The following is a 21,061-nucleotide window of genomic DNA, read 5'->3' on the forward strand; positions in this document are numbered from 1 at the left end:
AAAAAAAAAAAACCCAAACATTAGAGTTCAGCCGATTGTACTGCTCTGTGGAGGATAGGGATGATGAGGGAGGCAGTGCATGAAGCCTGTGAGGCGTGCCATTTAGACAGAAGCCCAGAGATGCTGTTAAAAATAATTAAATCTAATTTGAAAACTGTGTCATAAAAATTCAAGGTTATTAAAAAGGGAATCCACATTGCTCTTACTATACTTCGTCAGGTTTTTGTTTTTTAATTTAATCCATGCTTCAGTGGAAAGAGGAAAAGAAAGGAAGGGCCTCTGCTTTCATAGATATTACAGTGACATTTTAAAGGCTCCCCAATCTGCCCCTGTTATCTGAACCCTTAAATCAACCCTCTCTTCCTTCCCTTCCTCCCTCCTCTCTCCCTCCCTTCCTTCCTAATTTTTGAACAGCATGTCACTATGTAGCCTCTGCTAGTCTTGGACTCATGTTCTTTTTCTCTTATTTCTCCTTTACTGGGACACCCCTTTATAGGGGTGATTCACAGAATGGGATATATAGTCTGTTTGCAACACCCCTCACCACAACACCCACGCCCTGGCCACCGGCAGAACTGTGGGCTGATTTCAGGAACTGCTCCTTTGGGCCCCACAGCTACTCCACACCACACAACAAAAAATCCCAAAGCAAAGCCATGACAAGAAGAGTAAGAGAAACCCCAAGGACAGTAAGAGAAGCTCCTGGGTAGACAGGCCACATCTTGAGGTGGTAACAGTTAGGAGAGTTCAGTCTTTGCATCTCAGAAGTTCATGGAAAAATAGTCCTCCATCCTGTGCAGTATGGGCAGCTCGTATGTCAGGGGTCCTGGTGCCACTGGCTTTGTTTTAGAAGGCCAGTCTACTACCATCATAAGTAAGTAAATGTGTGTGTGTGTGTGTGCGCGCGCGCGTGTGTTGTGCCATGTGCATGCAGATACCCATGAAGGCCAGAAAGGGCATCAGATCTGAAGTTAAAGGTCATCAGCTCCATGACATGGGTGCTGGGAACCAAATTCAGTTCTCTGGAAGAGCAGCAAACAAACAGAACCACTCACCTATCTTCCCATTCCCAAGTGATGCTTTCAAAATAGCCCAGAACTGAGCCCCTCCTTACTATGGCCATTGGTGGTGCCTTGGTCTGGGTCTCCCAAGGGCCTTTGTGTTAAAGGTTGCTCCCAGTCTTGGCACTATTAAGGAATAGTGGGAAATTTAAGAGATGAGACCTAATGAAAATAAGTTATATAGTTGGTGATGTGCCCGTGGAGGCAGATATTAGTTCTCTCTCTCTCTCTCATTAATAATACTGGAAAGCTAATTAGCACAATGGGAAAATGTAAATAAAGTGTTTACCTGAGTTCTGGCAAATTAATGACACTCGAGAGGAACTCTAAGGTAGAATCAGTTCATCAGATCACAACCCTAGGACCTGAAATTGGCATCTACAGTGGAGCAGGCTTGAACTAAACCTTCCCTTTGTGACATCTGACACTCTCTCCATTAGACTATGTCAGAACTGATTGAGGTAGAGGACACCCAGTTGGTGTCCATTGGAGATCTGCCTGATAGGTTCGTGTGTGTGTGTGTGTGTGTGTGTGTGTGTGTGTGTGTGTGTGTAGTGGAGCTGAGAGAAATACCACATACTGGTCACAGAAGTGTTCTGTATTGAGTGTCTAAGTGTAAAGGAAAGACACTCTGACTCTTTCTTTTACAATGGCTCTTTCTCCACTGTTGCCTCTGCTCTGAAGAGAACAGGCCTTGGTAGCTGTCCCCCCCCCCCCAGACTGACTAAAGCACACAGGAAATCGAACCCAACCCATGGACTGCAGCCAAGCCCAGCTGAGACCACAGAAATCAAGCTGAACCCCAGCCAAGCCATACTCACGTGAGCAAGAGATACACATCAATTGGCACAAGACATGAAGTTTGCAGCATCATGTGGACAGACCTGGTCAATACGTGCAGCACAAGACACCCTGTAGTCTAAGAACCAGTCTTTCTAATAAAGCTGGCTTGAATTAAAATAAAAAAAGATTTACTTGTGTGTGTGTGTGTGTGTGTGTGTGTGTGTGTGTGTGTGTGTGTGTGCATGCAGGAGCCCAAAGGGCATCAGACTGCCTAGAGCAGGAGTTACAGTTGTGAGCCACTTGATGTGGGTGCTGGGAACTGAACTCTGGTCCTCCGCAGGAGCAGTCTGTGCTCTTACCTGCTGAGCCTTTCTCCAGCCTCTTATTTCTGCTGTTGCTGTTTTGTTGTTGATGATGGTGGTGGTGGTTTTTCAGGGCTCCATCTATCTCTGCCCCTCAAGTGCTGGCATTAAGACCTTCGACACAACAGCCCTGCACCTCTTAATTTTTTTTCAACTTGCAATTAGAGAGCTGTGACTAACACTGTGCTTCTACCTCTTTGATTAATCCATCTGCTTCCAAAATCCAAAGAAGAACAACAAAGCTAAGAGACAAAGCGGCCTCTGTCGTGGTTCACGCCTTACCATCTTTTTGTCTGAAGAGAATCCAACTGCAACCCAACCATCCGTGTCTGCACTCAGCTCAAACTCCACGTCGGCGCCTATCATCCGGTAGCTAAGGAAGTAGTCACAGGTGTCTGCATTGCAGCCTGGCTTGCCGTACCTGGAGGATTCGCCAAAAGAGACATTACTGCTTCTGTATAATTCAGACACAGAAGGGAGAGTACCAGTATGCAACTGTACCCCAAAGACACCGAACAATGCTCTGAACGACAGCTGCTGCTTCCCGAGACCTCAGAGACACTGGTCCCTCAGCAGGGACCATGGGTAGGATCTGCTCCGCTCTACATGCAAACTCAAGTCCAGAGAAGGAAAGGAGCTCAACCAGGTGGCAAAGTGAAGTCATTGCCTGCAGCGAGCTTTGAACTGGGTCTGTTCAAATTAAAAATGTATCAAGTTTTCCCTAATTAAGATATATACTATTTTTCTTCATAGCTTTTCACGGTTAAAATATCACAGGTTTAGAAATAAAAACAGAAATTCTGAGATTCACGGCATTTGTGTGATGAAAAAATGGTGTGACTTTTCTGAAAGGACTGTTCTGCGGTGGGTACATGTGTTGCATCTCACTGTACCAGCAGGAGGAGCATTGAGCACATCCTTATCACTGACAGAGTGATGGCCCAGCTCCTGCAATTTAATCTCTTGGTCTGCTGCAAAAGCCACACCTGTAGAGAGAATCACGCGAAAACCTCATCTGCTATCTGCTGGACACAAGTACGTGATTTATTTATAAATTGTACTTGGTGTTAATATAATCACAAAGCCAGACCCTAAAATATAGCAGTGTGGGGTCGTTGCCTAGATGGTAAGATTATGCACACATGCATCTCTTTAAATGGCACCCCTAAGAAGAAAACAAAAATTTCAAATTTCCGACAGAGGAGCAAGTGCGATGGCTCCGTAGACAAGAACACCTGTCACCAGGCTTGGTGACCCGGGTCTGCTCCCTGAAATGCACGTTAGAAGAAAAGACTCAATAAATGAAATTTAAAAAATTTAAAAAAGAAGAAAAAAACTCCAGCAAGTTGTATTCTGACCTGCACACGAGTGCCTTGGCATAAGTTTACACGATTACATGTGGGTATGTACATATGTATACACATACAGGCACACACACAAAATAAATTATAAATGTCACAAAAACCCTTACAAATGACTTATGGCTCCATTAGCAATTGGAACCCTAGTTAAGGAACACCGGATTTCACCACTGTCAGAATGGCACACAATGTTGCCACGGGGTGTATTCACTGGTAATACACATGACCCTAGCCATAAGAGAGGAAACAGGAAAGGAAGGGGAGGGAGGAGAAGAAAAAGAAAAGAGAGGGGAAGGAAAATGTATCAACGGATGAAAGGATAAAAGGATAAATGGCAGGTGTCTGCAAGAACAAGACCCAGGGTGCTGAAGCTCGGATGAGGAAGGAGGCTCATCTGTTAGCAGGGATTCCCCAAGTAACAAGAAAGAGATGTACGGGCAGGCGAGCTGGAACTGGGGAGAAGCATGGGAAAGGACGAAGGAGGGGAAGAAGAGCAGAGAACAGTTTGAAAGATAAGCCACTCTAAGCAGGAAAGCTATTAAAATTTCTTCTCAGTCACCACTAGAATTAAATAAACACTGCTGACCATTTTGCCCAATGGTAATAGTACTCGAATTTTTAAAAAAGGTCTTCAGAAAAGCCTTGAAAGCCAACAAAGCTCAAGACCTTTGTAGTCAATACTTGCCTCCTTAAACCTGGAGCCCTGAACAATGAGCAGCATCAGCACATTAGTGCCATCTCCATCAAAACCCCTATTTGAGAAGTTTCTACACTGCTGTTTTCTACCAAGCTCATTATCATTCATTCACTCTTATTTTCTCCCTCACTGTCCCCATCTCTCCCTCCCTCCATCTATCTTTTCTCTGATACCAGGTCTTTTCACCAGGTACTTCAGGTTGGCCTCAACTTGGGAGCTTCTTGCTTCAGCCACCTGGGATTACAGGTGGGCACCATCGTCAGAAGCCCATTGTGTCGTGATGGAATGTTATCAATAATCACGTAGAGACGCAGACTAATAATCCGTGCTTACCATCATGCAGAATCCGCAAGTCATGGCTATTTATGTGTTGAAGTAGGAATGCAGGTCAGTTGGTAGAACGTTTACCTAGCATGCACAAAGCCCTGGGTTCAGTCCTCAGCACTGCATAAACTAGGCACACACCTATGACCAGAACTTGGGAAAAGCATGAGAAATTGAAATTCAAGGTTAACCTTGCTGGCCTAATAAGTTCAAGGCCAGCCTGGGCTATAGGAGAACCTGCCTGTCCTGGTTATATATCTGTCAGCTTAATATAGCTAGAGTCATCAGGGCTGGAAGAGAAACCTCAGTTGAGAAAATGCCTCCATCAGACTGCCTACAAGCAAGTTAGTAGAGCATTTTCTTGATTAATGACTGATGTGAGAGGGCCCAGCTCACTCTGGGTGGCATCAGCATTGGCCAGGTATCCTGGGAAGTGAGCCATGAGAGCAAGCCAATGAGCAGCAATCTTTCGTAGTTTCTGCTTCAATTCCTGCCTCCAGGTTCCTGCCTTGCTCTGAGTTCCTCTGGCTTCTCTCAGAGGTGGACTCTGTTATAAACCTTTTTGGTTTATATCTTTATCTACATCTTTATCACAGCAATAGAAAGTGAATAGGACACACACTGTCTTTAAAAAAGAAAATGCTCAAACTGAACACGAGCCAAGCATGGCAGTGCATATTTGCAAGGACAGCATCATGGAGAATTTAGTGAGATTACCCAGAATTCAAGGCCAGCCAGACCCTGTATCAACAAGCAAACAAAATCGCCAAGCTCTGGATTTTTTTAATTTGAGCTCTCCATAATCTCGCTGAAGTTCCAAAGGAGGACAGACGCATGTGCCCACATAGCAATGAATGTTGGTTCAAATACAACCTTGCAAGGTCATTTCTGATCAGACTTGCAGATCTACCTACCTGAAGCATCCCTTAGTTCTTCCGCAGTCTTCCACCTTGATTTTGGCAAATGGGTCCACAGGAGGAGCAGTGGGGAAAGGGTAGCCTGTGAAGCGTAAGTAAATAATGGTCAGAAAAATCCAGGAACAATCTTTACGACGAGAATTCTAGAAAATGCACTGCCTATTTCTGCCATCATTTGCTAGCAATGATTAGGAACTTAACAAAGGTCTTTGATGAAGTAGGAATATCCCCTTCATGAGTAGGACCTTGAGTAGGGAGCTCATTCTACAAACTATTGGCTCACCACTGTTCCTCTAGAGTTAGAAAAATCTCAACTTTAAAACAGTACACACATTCAGGAAGAAAGATGACAAAGGCCCAGCTTTTCACTTGATAGTGGGATGATTCCGCTTATATATAAAACGATGTTTCCATTTCATCTTTCTGCCACGTACCTATATGCTTACCTTACAACACATGGTTTCTAGAGTTGTCTATCTGAGATTAAAACGTGTTTAAGCAACTGGAGAGTAAGGTGGCAGAGGCCTCCGGTTGATGAGGAAAATCATTTTCACCGAGGGTGTTTACTCCGTGTATGCAGGAGCCATACACGCCTCGTCCTGTGTTCTCTGCCCAGCATGATGCTTAGCAGTGGACACTGAGTAACTGACAGTCAAATGATGAAATGCAAGTGTCTACAGATATACTTAGGTACTGTAAAGCATCTCTTTTTTGTTTGTAGTGCTCCTCTTCAGTGAGGTTTTGTTTGCTTTTGTTAGCTTTATACTTTCCACAAATGACTCCGTGCTATGCCTCCCCGGCACACGTCTATCTGTCTCTGCCACACCAGGGCTTGAGCACTGGATCAAACACTGCCCTCTTTTTGTCACCCCTAAGTAACTGGGTCAAATGCTTTATTCTAGTCTTACCCTATTTTGTACTAAACCCTCCATTATTTCCACTACTATAAGCCACATCCTGCTTTTAACAGGCTTTTTATTTCTTTAATTTATTTTTTTATTGAGCAGCTTTTCAATGCTACAGTTTATATTAAGTATCTTCATTTGTGTCCTTGCTCTTATTTGTTAATGAAGTTCCCGAGGCATTTCTTTTTTTTCCTCCAGAATATTTATCCAGAAAGGCAATGACTATTTCCTTATAGGCTTATTTCCTTATTAGGCTTCTCGTAGTGACACTTCTTCAGTCTTCTGACTCAAGTTCTGCACCTTTTTCCTTTGATCTCTGTGTGTGTCCCTGCTTGTGCACACATTCACATGAGTATTGTGTGTGTGCTTGTGTAGCATTAAACTCAGAACCTCACAAAAACTGGGGGAAAAAAATCTATCACTGAGCACCACCCGCCAGAGTCCCTCTTCCATTTTTCAATCATAGAATCTTTAGTTATTCCCAGCATCTAGAATAACATTGGCTTATGACAGATTTTTCAGTTCATTAAATAGCAGTTGTCATTGTCATCCCTGGATCATTTTTTAAGAAGTTTTATTTATTTATTGTGTATGCAACGTTGTGCCTGCATGTACACCTACACACCAGAAGAGGGCACCAGATCTCATTATAGATTATAATAATATGATTAATAATTAATTATTGCTTTGTAAACTGTTCAAAACACTAAGACAATTTGGGCTTTGTTCCTGGTTCCTGGAAAAGACACTCTAGAAGAGCAGTTCTCCACCTGTGGGTCACGACCCCTTTAGGGGTTGAACAACCCTTTTACAGAAGTCACTTAGGACCACCAGAAAACACAGATATTTATATCACAGTTCATAGTAGTAGCAAAATTACAGTGATGAGGTAGCAGTGAAAATAGTTTGATAGTTGGGGGTCCTCACAACACGAGGAATAATCGAAGGGCATTCGGAAGGTTGAGAGCCACTGCTTGAGAGAGAACACCGCGCCCCACACCCTCGAGAGAACACCTGGGTTTGTGCGAGGAGCTAAGATGCACAGAAATACCTTTGCTTAACTGCCCTCTCAGATTAGGATAAATACATTGCTTCCGGCTGTGGCTTGAATTTGAATGTCCCCACAGGCTGTTATCTTTCAACACTTGGTCCGTGCTGGCGGCACTGTTTTGGTGGCTATCCTTCCAGGAGGTGAGGTCTAGCTGGCAGAAGGAGGTCACCAGGAACAGGCCTTGGAAGATCCCTCCCTGCTCTCTGTGTCTACTGTGATGTGACCGGCCTCTGCCACTTGCTACCGACACCGTGAGTTGAGCTGCCCACCATGTGCTCCACCCACCAAGGTAGGTTGAAACCATGAAGCGAACATGAAGCTTCAGGCCTGAAGCTGTTTCTGGTAGATACAGCGATCACAGCGTACTCCAACTGTGGAAGCATAAGTGGCTTCACCTGTTCCCTGTGGTTTTTTTTTTTTTTTTCTAGGAGGTTTTCATTTTGTCACCCAGGAGAAACGTGGCCAGGCTGCCTTTCTAAGCAAAGCTTGCGCAGATCGCTACTCCAGACAATGCTGGTTTGCGGTCCCCTGGGTACCATCCGATTGACTGCCCCAGTTTCGTCACATCCCAGCTCCACATGATATCATTATTATTTTAATTTGGATTTCCCTAAGCACCGATAGACACAAATGTCTCTTCATAGCTGTATTAAGCGCTCGGGTTCACTCATCTATGATGCTGATTTCTGTAACCTTTGTTTCCTTAACTTTTTCATAGGAGATTGTATATATTTCATAAGATTGTTGGTTTTTAGACTTTTTTTAGGCATTGATTTTGATGAGGCTAAGCTAAGAATTTCTCTGTTTTTGGTTTGTGCTTTTCAGGGTCTGCAGGGATCATTTTGTACGGCATCCGCCTGAGACAGTTCGCTCACTTCTACTTAACGTTGCGGTAGTAGTACAGAAAGAGCTTTGACCCACTGGGAATTTACTCATAATCTTATGGGAGATGAGAAATCAATGGTATTTTTCTACTTATATTGATTTGTTTGGGTTTCTTTTTGCTTTGTTTTTTAAGACAAGAGCCTTACTGTGAGTCCTTGGCTGACCTCTGCAGGCAGACCCAACGAGCCCGGAACTCACAGCGATCCCCCTGCTTCTTCCTCTGCTCTACCTAAGTTGAATTAATTTTTTTTTCTCAACATAATTTTTGAAATAACTCATGCTTTCTCTAGTAATTTATGATAACTCCTTTCCAATTCATCAGTTCTTTTATGAGCCTGGGTCTATTTCTAGATTTTTCTGTTTTGGTTTGTAAGCTAGGACCGTGTTATTTTAATTACGCAGCTTTCAAATGTGTCTTAATTACCCAACAAGACAAAACTATCCCACCAATCCGTGAGATTCTTCCATGCAAAGTATAAATGGCATGTGTGAAGTTCCCTTAAAGAATTGTACTGGACGGCTGTCTGGAATTGTCTTAAATTTGAGATGAATTGTGAGTAGATGGCAAATTGGTATATTTATAAAAATCAGATTATTCTTTCCAAGATCATGGTTTATCTGTTTATTCACATACTTTATACCCTTTAATAGTTCATTTTTTTCTCTACATAGATAAAATCGACACTGTAGAGTTCTGTTGCCATTTTAAACTGTATCTTTTTGTGTTTTTCACACTCTCTGGCTCACTGTTTCTGGTGAGGAAGAGTTATGGTTGCTAAGCTACTTTAATTTTCTAAAAGCTTTCCTAAACCGTCCAACTAAGTAACAAAAACAACAGAAGCCACGTAAGGTATCATCCTCTGTACGTGAAATGTCCACAGGAGACAATTACAGAGACCAAAGTCTTCGTGGTTGCCAAGCGCTGAGACAGGGGAAACAGGAAATGCCTGCATGGTGTTGGCTCTGGGGAAATATGGCTTCTTTTCAGGATGACCAAAGTGTTCTAACCATGACTCTGGGAGTAGCTGCATATACTTTAGAACATACTTTAGAACCATGTTATAGCATGCTGTAAAGAAGTGCCTGAACACACACCTACCCCCATCCTCCTTTGGAGGTCAGAGGACAACTTCTGGGAGTCAGTTTTTAGGATCAGACTCAGGTTCTCAAGCTTGGTGGCAGGTGTCTTTACCTGCTGTGCCAGCCCTAGTGGCAATATTTTGACATACAACATTTTGATAGTTCAATAGAAGGCTATCATAATTACCTTTATGATTTCCTTAGCTCTTTGGTCAGTTTGTTAATTGGTATTATCCCCTACAATCCTCTCTGTCTCTATCTCTGTCTCTCTGTCTCCCTTGGTTTTTAGGGCTGGGAAATCAGATGGAGAGTCTTGAATATGGCAGTTGAACACTCTGCCACTGAACAACATTTCCAGTAACTCCTCCCATGCTTTCCCTAACTTCAGATTTTCTCTCACTATAATCAGAAGACATCTGTACATATGACGCAGACTCTTTGTAACTCAGTGACTTGCTATAATCTAATTCATGACAAATTTTAGAGGATCTTCCTACAGTGTTGTGAGTATATACCCATTTGGATAATGTTATTATTTATATAAGCCAAGCAATATGTAACTTTTATTTTTAAATTTTGATTTTTAATGCTAAGGGTAGTGTACAGATTTTGAATGATACATTTTGTTTTGACATTTATTTATTATTTATTATTATTTGATTTATCACCAATATCTATTTTTTAATATGCTTATAATATATAATTAATATAATCATAGGTTACTGCTCCATATATTTGGAAACGTGATGATGTGTTATTATAGATATATGTATATACATATGTAACACACATACATATGTAAGTAGTTATTTTTGCAGCCCTGAATAATGAGCCCAGGGCCTCACTCATGCTGAGGAAGTGGTCTACCACTGATCCACATCCTCAGCCCTGGACGCTTATGTGTTGGGTCCCTGATATATTGTCTCTTTAATCGGTGTGTGACATTATTTGTCCTTCCTGTTCCATCTCCAATTAGATCCTGTCAGATTTTGTCATTACCTAAATTCCCTTAAAACTGATCTTTGCCTAAAACTCCACTTTGTTTTTTGCTTCTTCCAATGTATTTGTACAATCAGTATGTGTTTATGTGCATGATCAAAATTCAGCTGAAATGTCTCTTTCCTATGGAGTCTGTCTGGCACATGAACAGAGTTACATTGTTACATCAAATGAGTTTCTGTTATTTTTATCTTTCTCTGTCCTGTGAATTATGTTCAGGGCGCTGGGGAGATGGCTCAGTGAGTAAAGGTGTTTTTTGCATAACCTGAATTTGGTGCTCATAACCCATGTAAAAGTGGAAGGAGAAAAAAGGACTCTCTAGATTGTCCTCTGACCTCCACCCATACACCATGGCAATGGTATGTATACCCTCTACACCCACATCATGCAAATACACACGCACATACACACATGATTCATTTTAAAAATTAACCTTTTTATCTAAGGGATATAAGGGTGTTCCGTCCAAATGCATGTCTATATACCATGTGCATGCAGCGCCCATGGAGGCAAGAATTGGGCATTGGATTGCCTAGGTCTGGAGTTACAGATAGTTGTGGGCCACCATGTAGGTACTGAGAATTGAACCCAGGTCTTCTGGAGGAGCAGCCAGGGGCCTGAGCCATCCCTCCAGCAACACACATTTTTAAAGTTTAAAAATGTCTATATAGAGTGAGCGCTGTCTCTCTCTTGAGTATTTGGTTGAGCTGAACTCACAGCTTTCTTAGTTGGAAGATTTATTTTTGGGTGACTGGATTTCTTTCTTCCTTTCTTCTTTTTTTATTTTTTTCTTATGTGGTATGATGTGTTGTGTGTGTGTGTGTGTGTGTGTGTGTGTGTGTGTGTGTGTGTGTGTAACAACTGTACATGGGGAGGTCAGAGGCTGACCTCAGGTGTCTTCCTGGATTGTCTCCACTGTCTGTAGTGAGGCAGGCTCTCTCATTGCACCCAGTCCAGAGAACCAACTTGCTCCAGGGAGTCCCTGCCTCCCCCTTCCACGGGCTAGGCAAGCACTTTGCCTACTGAGCCACACCCCCACCACTACCCCCGCCCCACCCAGCCCATGTGACTCAGTTTCTTTTATTCAGGCTTTCTAATTCTTTAGTCATGTTTTTTTGTTTTTTTGTTTTTGTTTTTGTTTTTTCTTTCTTTCTTTGCTTGGATAAGGTCTTGATATGAATCCCAGTCTGACTTCAAATTTGCAAACCTCCTGCCTCAGCTTCCCAAGTAATAGAGAAGCCAGATTGTTATTAATTGGCTTTATCTGCTCCCACTGTTATTGAACTATGACACACCATACAACTCACCATCTTAAAGTGTACAAATCAGTGCTTTTCCACCTCCACAAGGTTATGCAGCCCTCATTCCTATCTAATCCTAGAAAATGTCCACATTTCCAAATTGTGCAAAATCCTAGAAATGTCCACCAAGAAGCCAGTGCTGGTCAGCAGTCACACCTTGGTCCCCTCTGCATAGCCCCTGGCATCCTTTAATTTTTGTTCTGCTTCTATGGATTTGCCTATTCTGTACACTTCCTGTCTACGGTATCATGTGGCCTTTGGTGTCCATTTTCTTTCATTTAGCAAAAGGTTTTCAAGATTCATCTGCCATGCAACATACATTAAAACTTTACTCCTCTTTATGACAGAATCCACCCCGTGGTATGGACAGACCATATCTGTTCATCTGCTCATCAGTTGGTAGGGATTTGGGTTGTTCCTACTTTGGAACTATTGTGAACCATGCAGCTGTTCAGAAGGTTTTTTGTGGTTATGCCTTCACTTCCCTTAGAATACAATTGCCATATTATATGGTAACTCTACGTTTTACTTTTTGAGGTGCTGCGGAGTCATTTTCCAAAAGGCTGTAGCTGTAACATTTTACGTGCTCATTAACAGTTAGCAACAGTTCCAATTTCTCCACTTGCTATTTTCCAAACAAGCAAACAAACAAAAACCTCTTCTTACAGAATTTTCATGTACTTCTTTCACCTTCCCTGATTTCTGTCTCCTTGTGTATCCTGACCTGCCTTCCTCAGTCTTGAGATATAAGGTTGAACCACCCAGCTATAGCTCACTTGCTTCTTTTAGTTAGCCATGTCCATTTCCTCATTTACATAATTTTTCTGTTTAGCTTATTCTTTTGACCCCACTTCCTATTCTGATACTAATTTTCTCCAAAATAAAAACCTAAGTGAGGAGCTGGGAAAAGGACCCCTTGAGTAAAGTGCTTGCCACCCATACCTGAGGCTCTGAGTTTGATCCCCAGCATCCATGCTATAAACCTGGTGTGGCGGTGTATGCTTGTAATTCCAGCGTTGAGAAGATGTGGACAGGAAGATGCCTGTAGCTTGCTGGCCAGCCAGCTTGCCTAACTGGTGAGTCCTGTAAAAGGAACTTTTATTCATCTGCTTCAGTTGTTGTCTCAGAGTCTTCCTGCCTCTGTCTGCTAACCTAGGCATAGTCCTGGAAGCTTCTAGTCTCTGTACAAGCTAACTTAGGCCTAGAATGTTTTCTACCTCTGAAACTTTTTAATAAGCTCACCTTTTGGCTCAAAGCTGGCTGGTTCAGCTCAGCTGTTCTGGCTCAAACTCCTTTCCCAGAAAATTTGCTCAATCTGGCTTCTCTCTTGGCCCCTGAATTGTTCTGATTGGCCTCAAACTAACTACATCAATCTGCTCTAATCACCTGGCTTCTTCTCAGCCTCTGCCTCATTCAGTCTTCCCTTGTGTCATTTTCTTTCATTCAAGCCCTCTCTGTAAAACTCCCCCAATAAAATTGCTTCCTCTCTCCTTCTCCCTCTCTCTTTCTCTCTCTGCATTGCCCCTAAGTAGTTTCTCTTTCCTCTCTGTTCTCGTGAGAGTTGGGAATATCCTATTCTGTCAAGTCTTTCTCTGATGCATCACTTTTCCTGCCACTAACTTAGACATCACTTTCAAACATGGGTGCTTTCTTTTACAAATTAACTTCACCTTCATTGTTTGGGATTAAAGGTATGTACCACCCTGCCTGGACCTAAGCTTTTCTTCATCTGAAACTTGCTCTATACCAGGCTGGCCTTGAACTCAGATCTGCTTGCCTCTGTCTCCTGAATTAAAGGCAAGTTTGTATTCCAGCCAGATCACATAGACCTAGAAGGTCTTTGGATGTAATCTCTTGCCAGAGCAGCCATGTTCTGAATTAAAATTCCTCTACAGGGTCTCATGTCCCTATGTGAGAAAACCTGTCTTAAAAACCAAGGCGAACAGGCAGCATTGGGGCTGCAGTGCAAGGCCTAGGTGCCTGCTCTATGTCTGCAGATGAGCTCACGGAATTTCTGGCAGGAATCACAGGCACTGAAGTGGACTGCCTGTGTGCCTGTCAGGAGCAGATTGAAGCTGCGCTCAGGGAGAGCCTCAGGGAAGCTGCCCAGATAGTCCCCAGTCCAGTGCCCAAAGCCCCCCGGGGCTCTAGCAGCCAGGGGCCCAGTCAGACCAGCACTCCCACAGATGTCACTGCCATTCACCTGTAGCTTGGGACAGGCCCCCTCAGGTGGCCACCGAGCAGAGGAGGGGCCGCTGCCACCCCCTCCCTGACTGTAGGAACAATCCATGCCGTGTCTGAAGCCTGAGGGGGGCTCTTCTTCCCCTCACAAAGCCCAAGAGGCCAGGTCCTGCCTATCCCCACAGTGTGCACTAAGGGGCTGGCTGGCCATGCGGTCATGGCCAGCCAGCTCCTCTTCCTTCCCACTTGACCAGCTTGGCTGTTTGGGGCCATGCTGGTCGGAGAAATTCAAAGCAGGTAAAAACCATGCACCACCAGCATTCCTTTTCGAGTCCCTCCTCTGTCTGAGGCTCCAATCTTCTCAGTTGCCAAAACACCCCTGGACCTTCCAAAGGGGTGGTCCCTCCCAGGGTCACTGCGTTTAGTTTCAGGTTCTTCAGGCATCCTGACAGACATGCATGAAGGGCCAAGCTGCATGGTCGCTGTGTAACCCCATACTCCCGGCTGCTCTCAGAGGGAACAGACTAGGCCTTGGTCAGAAGAGCAGGAACCCACAAATTGTTGCTTTGCTTCCTGCTTGGCTTCTGTGATTGAGGGATCTTGAGGGGTGCTGATGGTCATTTTAATTTATTGCTTTGAGTACAACTGTAGGAGGGTACAGTGAGGCCTGTACCCCACAGGTGGTGGTAACCCTGGTGGTTGCTCTTTCCCTCCCCTCTGCTGGCACTTTGTGGCCCAGGAGCTGCTAGAGCCTGGGATGGGGTCACGCCTTCCTCTCCTTAGCCCTCCACCTCATTTTCCAGCAGAGAGGGTTTGAGTGGGGATGGGTGCTGCGGAGGTGAATGAGCTTTCTGGAGAGAGGGCAGGCCCTATGGACACAGGTCTTTCCTCAGGCCACAGGTTTGGGCTGCTGGCCCATTTCTATCATGCTGCCTTAATAAAGATTTTGGAATGAAAAAAAAAAAATCCAAGGCGAGGCTAGGAAGGTGGTTCAGCAAGTAAAAGCAATTGTCTTAGAAACTAGTTACAGCAACTTTTTTCTTCTTCTAATTTCTAATTTATCCTTTCTGCCTGTCAGATACTTCTATAAGAAGTTGGCTTTATCATTTATTTGTTTTCATTTTTTTGTTTGTTTGGTTGGTTTTGGTTTTCTGAGATGGTGTTTCTCTGCATAATAGCCCTGGTTGTCCTGGACTCATTTTTGTAGACTAGGCTGGCCTCGAACTCACAGAGATCTGCTTGCCTCTGTCTCCTGGGTGTTATTTTTATTTATTTACTTCTTATTTGTTTTTGCAGTGTTGGAGGCTGAACCCACAGCCACTCACACGCTAACTAGTTCGCTGTCACTCTCAGTTGTCCGAGGTTCTATGGCTTCATCTGTGGTTCCATTCTCATCTAATCTGTGGACTGTGAGTCCTTTTTCTGCAATCCCCTGAGCCCATTTTGCCATACTGTACTGAGTGGTTAATGGCTTTTGCTTTGCTATTTATTGCTTCTAATTACCTGGTTGGATCAGAGCCTTCAGGTATTCATTTAGCCCTCCATTCTGTGACGTTTAAGTCACAGAATGGCTGGTTATACCATTCAGCTTCGTCTCAAGAATTACAGCATCAGCCTCTTTCTGAGGCTGCCTGGACTGTCGCTTCTACTTAGCAGTCACATAATGGAGAAAAGATGTTTCGAGAGAGAAATGGCAGACTGTGAAGTCCCACACCAGGGCGAAAGAAGCTTTCACGATAGCTCTCCACTCCTTCAGAACCTATACTTTCTACCTGCGTTGTATATCACTGCGAAAACCCTCACCTCAAGTGCCTTCATAAAAATCCTTGCTCCTACCTGTTCAAGGCTGTTTCCTAGCACTTGTCCACATGAACCCTACACTCAAGCAAGCTTGATGCCTTGCTCCATCTACTCCAGAGTCAACCCACAGATCCAACAGCTCCCGCTACTTTCCAGCTGTGTGAATTTTAGCCAAAAAAAAAAAAAAAAAAAAAAAAAAGAGGAGGAGGAAGAGGGCGCCATTAAAGTATGGGAGAAAACAGTATCTAATTCACAGGAACTGCACAGATGGAAATTAATGTCAGCAAAGCACTTTAAAAAGTTGTCTGGCATGCATTGGGGACTTAGTAGGCTGGGGAGACTCCACCAGTGAAGGGCCTGTGAGGACTTGAGCTCGGTCCCTAGAGCTCACATGAACAATCTGAGCTTGTTGGTGATATGTGTTTGTAATTCCAGTGCAAAGGAGACAGAGACAGTCAGATTCCCTGAGCTCTCTGGGATAATAAGCTCCAGGCCAGTGAGAGGCCTAGTCTCAAAAGAAAAAGAAAAAGAAAGAGAGAGAGGAAGGAAGGAGGGAAGGAAGGAAGGAAGGAAGGAAGGAAGGAAGGAAGGAAGGAAGGAAGGAAGGAAAGAGAGGTAGATAGTGTCTGAGAAACAATACCCAAGATTGTCTTATAGCCTCCTCATATGTGAATAAGAGCACACACACAGACACACTAATACGAATAAACAAATAAAGAGAACTTTGGAGATAGCTCCAATAACTGTTCTTGGAAGGCTATGTTTACAGAGGACACAGGAAGAACCAGACATGCATCGGTGGCTTAAAGAACCTCCAGACTCAGAGGGATACACTACATATTTACATACTGACTGACACGGGAAGGACACAGGCTGGGGAAAGATGGCCTACTCTGCTTCTGTCCTCTCTGCATTTTACCCTGCTCTTCCCTACAACAGGAAAAACTGGTCTTGAGATCAGTGGTGAGCTGCTCATTGATTCAAATGTTTTGCAAATAGTCAGATCATTATGCTTTAAAGATAAGCAGCCACATATGGTTCTTTTCCTTATTAGTCAAAGGGAAGGCAGCTACTACCATCCTCAGACACATGATCCTCTATCCTGGCCAGCTGACGGGGAGACATTAACAGAAGGCTTCACTTAAGGTCTAACACTAAGGCAGCACGCCATTTCTTGTTCTTTTTTCCCTCAAAGAACCCCCAGAATAGAGTAGTTACCTATAATCCAATGTTTTAACTCCTCCTGTTGTTTGCAACATATGTGTTCTGGGATGAAAACCTACTTGCCAGAGTGACTGTAAAGTTTTCCTAGGTACCTACTGTCCACCTGACGTTGGTCTTCATAAAGCCAGATTACACAATCGGCAGTTCATTTTCTCCATGTATGAAAATGGACCTAGAGAGTCTGGCTTGTTCTTCATTCGTTCAGTGAGAAAATATGTGGCCACATGCTACCTCTAAGTCATTTGGAAGTATAGGCTGGTTATGTATAAAATAAATATGCACTATTTGCTTTTCAGAAAAATATGCTTAGCAATACTTACCTTTCCCCAGAGTGATAGATTCTGTTTAGCTTGTTGTTTCCCCACCATTTGCTCCTTCTTCCTGGGTTCAGGGCTGCCTGGCCTCCCTTGTAATTGCCACAGACTATGAGAAGAGGTGATTTACCCAAGCAGCCAAAAAGATAATTACTTATTTGAAACTTCTCTTTCTCAGAGTGTGGGAAGCTCAATCAGTAAGGCTGTTCAGACTTTTAGTCTGAACGTTCAAATTCCAAACTTCTCTTTTTCTTTCCTGCGTGCGTGCGCGTGTGCGCGTGTGCGTGTATGTGCGTGTATGTGTGTGTGTGTGTGTGTGTGTGTGTGTGTGTGTGTGCGTGTGATGTGGATGGGCATATGCCACACGTGACATGTGCACGTGGAGATCAGAGGACAACCTCAGGTGTCAGTTCTGTACTTTCACCTAGAGATGGGGTCTCTTATTGCTGCTGCTGGCCTGCAAGTGTCCAGTGATTCCATGGGCCATCTTTCCACAGCAGCACTGGGATTACCTGAGCTACTGCACCTAGCTTTGGGTTCTGACGCTCTGAACTCAGGTACCTCACATTTGTGTGGCAAGTGCTTTACCCCCTGAGCCATCTCTCCAGCACCCTTCTCCCCCATCTTGAACAGAGACATATAAGGCACCAATCTTCTATTTCATAGACAAAGACAAGTTCTTAACAGGTAGTAGAGCAACAAGATGGAAGGAATGTGGGTCCCTGAGTGACAATTTGGAATAGAGTTGCCCCACCAGCCCCTGAACAGCCAGATTCTAGGTCACTAAATGTGTGTGTTTGTGTGTGTGTGTGTGGGGGGATGTTAGCAGTTTCTTTTTAATAAATATACTTCCCCAATCCATTCTCTCCACCTTCTTAATATAATAATTACGTTTGAAGTGGATATAATATGGCTTCTTTAGGTGAAAGGTCACCCTTCCCAGACTTCTTTACAGCTGCGTGTGACCACATGACTAAGGAACTAGAATTGTTAGTTATCTGAGTAGTGTCATTAGGAAGCAGGCAGTCAGCATTTTCTCTCCACTTTGTCTTTCTCACCATCTGGAATAGGAAGCTAATGAGCAGGGTTCTAGCAGCTACTTGGGATCACTAAATTACAAGCTAAGAATTATGCAGGAGCAGAAGATCTGGCCCCCGGGTCCCTAAGACCAGAGACTATTTCATGACAGTTCTGATTGCAGGTTTCTATATTTCCTTACATGAAAGAGAAAATTCTGTTTTACCGAAGATATTAACAATTGTATGTGGCACCTAGCTGCAACTCATCCTAATTAAACGAGATACCCAGGAACAGATATCCTCATTTCAAACCCCGGCTGGATTCTTGGCTCCTCTTCGCAGAAGTAAAAGAAAATCACTCCTTCCCCCAAGCTTCGGAAGAGACCAGTTTCCATCCCCTTTACCAGAATGGGTTTGCCTTTTGTGCTCTTTGAAACAGCTCCGCAGGGAAGCTGGCTAGGAAAGCCCAGTCTCTGGGCCCAGATGGCCCCAACAGTGGTGGCGACACTGGGAGACTGGTGGCAGTAGATGTGGCTTGGACTGGGGAGGGAGCTGCGATCCAGCTCTGGCGCCCGTGCAGTGAGACCAACGGAAAGGTGGAGCACCGACCGGCACCCGCAAATTCAGGTCAACACAACCGACCAGGAGGTAACTGGGCAACTTGGTCTCTTTAAGTTGGGTTTTCGGCTTCCCGCCTGCTGCACTGGACTCCGGTACCCCGGTCCAGATGGCGCCTCCTCCATGGCAGGAGGATGGAGGAGGCCAGACGCCGAGAACTAGGGAAATATAGGCTTAGCACCTCTTGTCCACAGCCTCACAGGACTTCAGTCCGAGTCTCTCGGCCCTAGTCTCCCCACGTGTAAGGAGGGGAGCAGACGCTGACAGCTCCTACAGACTTCTCTCCCACAGGCAGGGTCCGAGCACCAGGCTCCCCAGCCTAGCCTCAGCTGTGCACATCTGCTTCCCTGACACCCTTGCAGACCCCTCCTGCACCCCTCGGTCTCTTGCCCTCAGGTCGCCCTCATCGTCCGGTAGCCTCACCCTCCTCCGACAGGTAGCGCAGGTCGTAGAACTCGCCCGCAAAGGTGCCGTAGGAGGAGTCGTGGCGCGGCACTGCCTCGTCGGCGCCCGCGTCCCCTCGCGCGCGTCCCCGGGGTCCTCGGCCCCCCGGGCCCGCGCCGTCATCCGCGGGGCTGGCCTCGCAGGCAGCGATCCCCGCCAGCAGCAGCCGCAGCAGCAAAGGTGCCCAGGCCGGGCGCTGCCGGGGCGGCCCCGCCATCGCTACGCACGGATCCTGCAGCCAGGCCGCTCCGGCCGCAGCGGGGGCGCCGCGGGCGCGGGCCGGGACCCAGCCGCCGCTAGCACGCGCCGCGCAGCCGCGGAGCGCCCGCACCCGCCGCCTCCCTTGCCTCGCTCTGCGCATCCTCGCTCCAGCCCCGCAGCCTGCCCCCGTCCTCTCAGCATCACCCCCTCCTCGCCTGACGCTCCTCTTCTCCCATTCTCCCCACTGCCCAGCCAGCCTCCAGCTCTGACCGTCCTGGTCCCTGGGTTCTCAGTGTGGCCTGCTGACCCACAGCCCCAGCACTACCTGGGAGCTTACTAATGTCTCTTCAGGCCCGACTCCGGACACACAGAGCCGGATTTGCTCTCTTACTCAAATCCCCAACATCCAGTTACCACACCTCATTAGAATGACTGTCCCCAACATTTTGCTTCTGCAACTTTTTGTCCGGGGGGGGGGGGGACTTACTAGACTCACACATTTCTCTAGACCATCACGGAAGGAAAATGAAATCACAAAATACCACTGTGTAGAGGTCAGAGTCAGTGAGGAAAGTGTAACTAAGACCTTGGCAAAAGCCACAAACTCTGGAGCCCTTCAAACCAGGCTTACCCTTTTTCCAGGGGCAAAGAGCGCAGACATCGAGCAACCCAGCCATGCCTGGTAAGTATGCCGAATTCTCCGTATCTTTCCATCTGTTTGCGTCACTTACGCTTTGCATTACTTGCCTGGCCGTTCATTTCCTCAGTCAATACACACAGATCCCAGGCTTGTATTCAGATGACCCTTGTTGGGGTGGTGACAACTTGCGTGTGAACACTTCTGATTCTTTTTTTTTTTTTAATTAATGCATAGAGTCAGGAAATTGCTACTGAGGCAGAATGGAAGACTGCCTGGGTCATCAGTAATGACCAGTGGTCAATAATTCCCATGATGCAATGCATAGTAAATAAGATCATGCAGGGAAGGATTTGCAGGGTTCCATGTCACCAACGTTGTAACATTGCACAGAACTATGAAATATGGAGGCACCGGTAATTTCAACTTTTTCTGGCCCAGTGGCTAGGAGACAGGGGGCTGCCATTGGAAGGAGATATGCCCTGGGAAATCCAAAGGCCAGCTGTCCACTATTGGATATAACTGACAGGTCAGCTTGTTCAACTAGAACTTAAACACGTTGATCCTGTCAGGTTCTGTCACTGAACGTGAAGCTTACCTCATCTATGCAAGCTGGCCAGTGAGCTTGGGATCCTCCTGTCTTCCCAGCACTAGTGTTCTAGACAATGCGGCTGTGTTTTTTATGTGGGCTCCAGAATTTGAACTCAGGTCCTCATGTTTGAGTAATCTCCTGAGCCCAGAGCTTGTTGAAACTGCCTGACTAGTGAGGCCCTGGGACCCACCTTCCTCTACTCTCCACCCCAACCCTGGGGTTACAGACAGATTCTGCTGTGCCAAGCTTTTATATGGGTGCCTGGGGTTCAAACTTCATGTTCATGCAGCAAACCCACCCTCCAC

The 21,061-nt window shown here is 45.3% G+C and overlaps 1 protein-coding gene across 1 annotated transcript; it reads right to left on the reverse strand.

The window, feature by feature from the left end:
• Positions 1–1,082: 1,082 nt before the first annotated feature.
• Positions 1,083–20,241, reverse strand: Frrs1l (ferric chelate reductase 1 like). The gene is given in 6 exon segments (XM_055605279.1): positions 1,083–1,187; positions 2,489–2,627; positions 5,503–5,587; positions 19,306–19,669; positions 19,671–19,707; positions 20,159–20,241. Coding segments are annotated over 6 exon segments (813 nt in total).
• Positions 20,242–21,061: the final 820 nt, after the last annotated feature.

The sequence above is a fragment of the Psammomys obesus genome, unplaced genomic scaffold (genome assembly GCF_907164565.1).
Source record: "Psammomys obesus unplaced genomic scaffold, mPsaObe1.curated_primary_1811, whole genome shotgun sequence".
In the NCBI taxonomy this organism is placed as follows: Eukaryota; Metazoa; Chordata; class Mammalia; order Rodentia; family Muridae; genus Psammomys; species Psammomys obesus.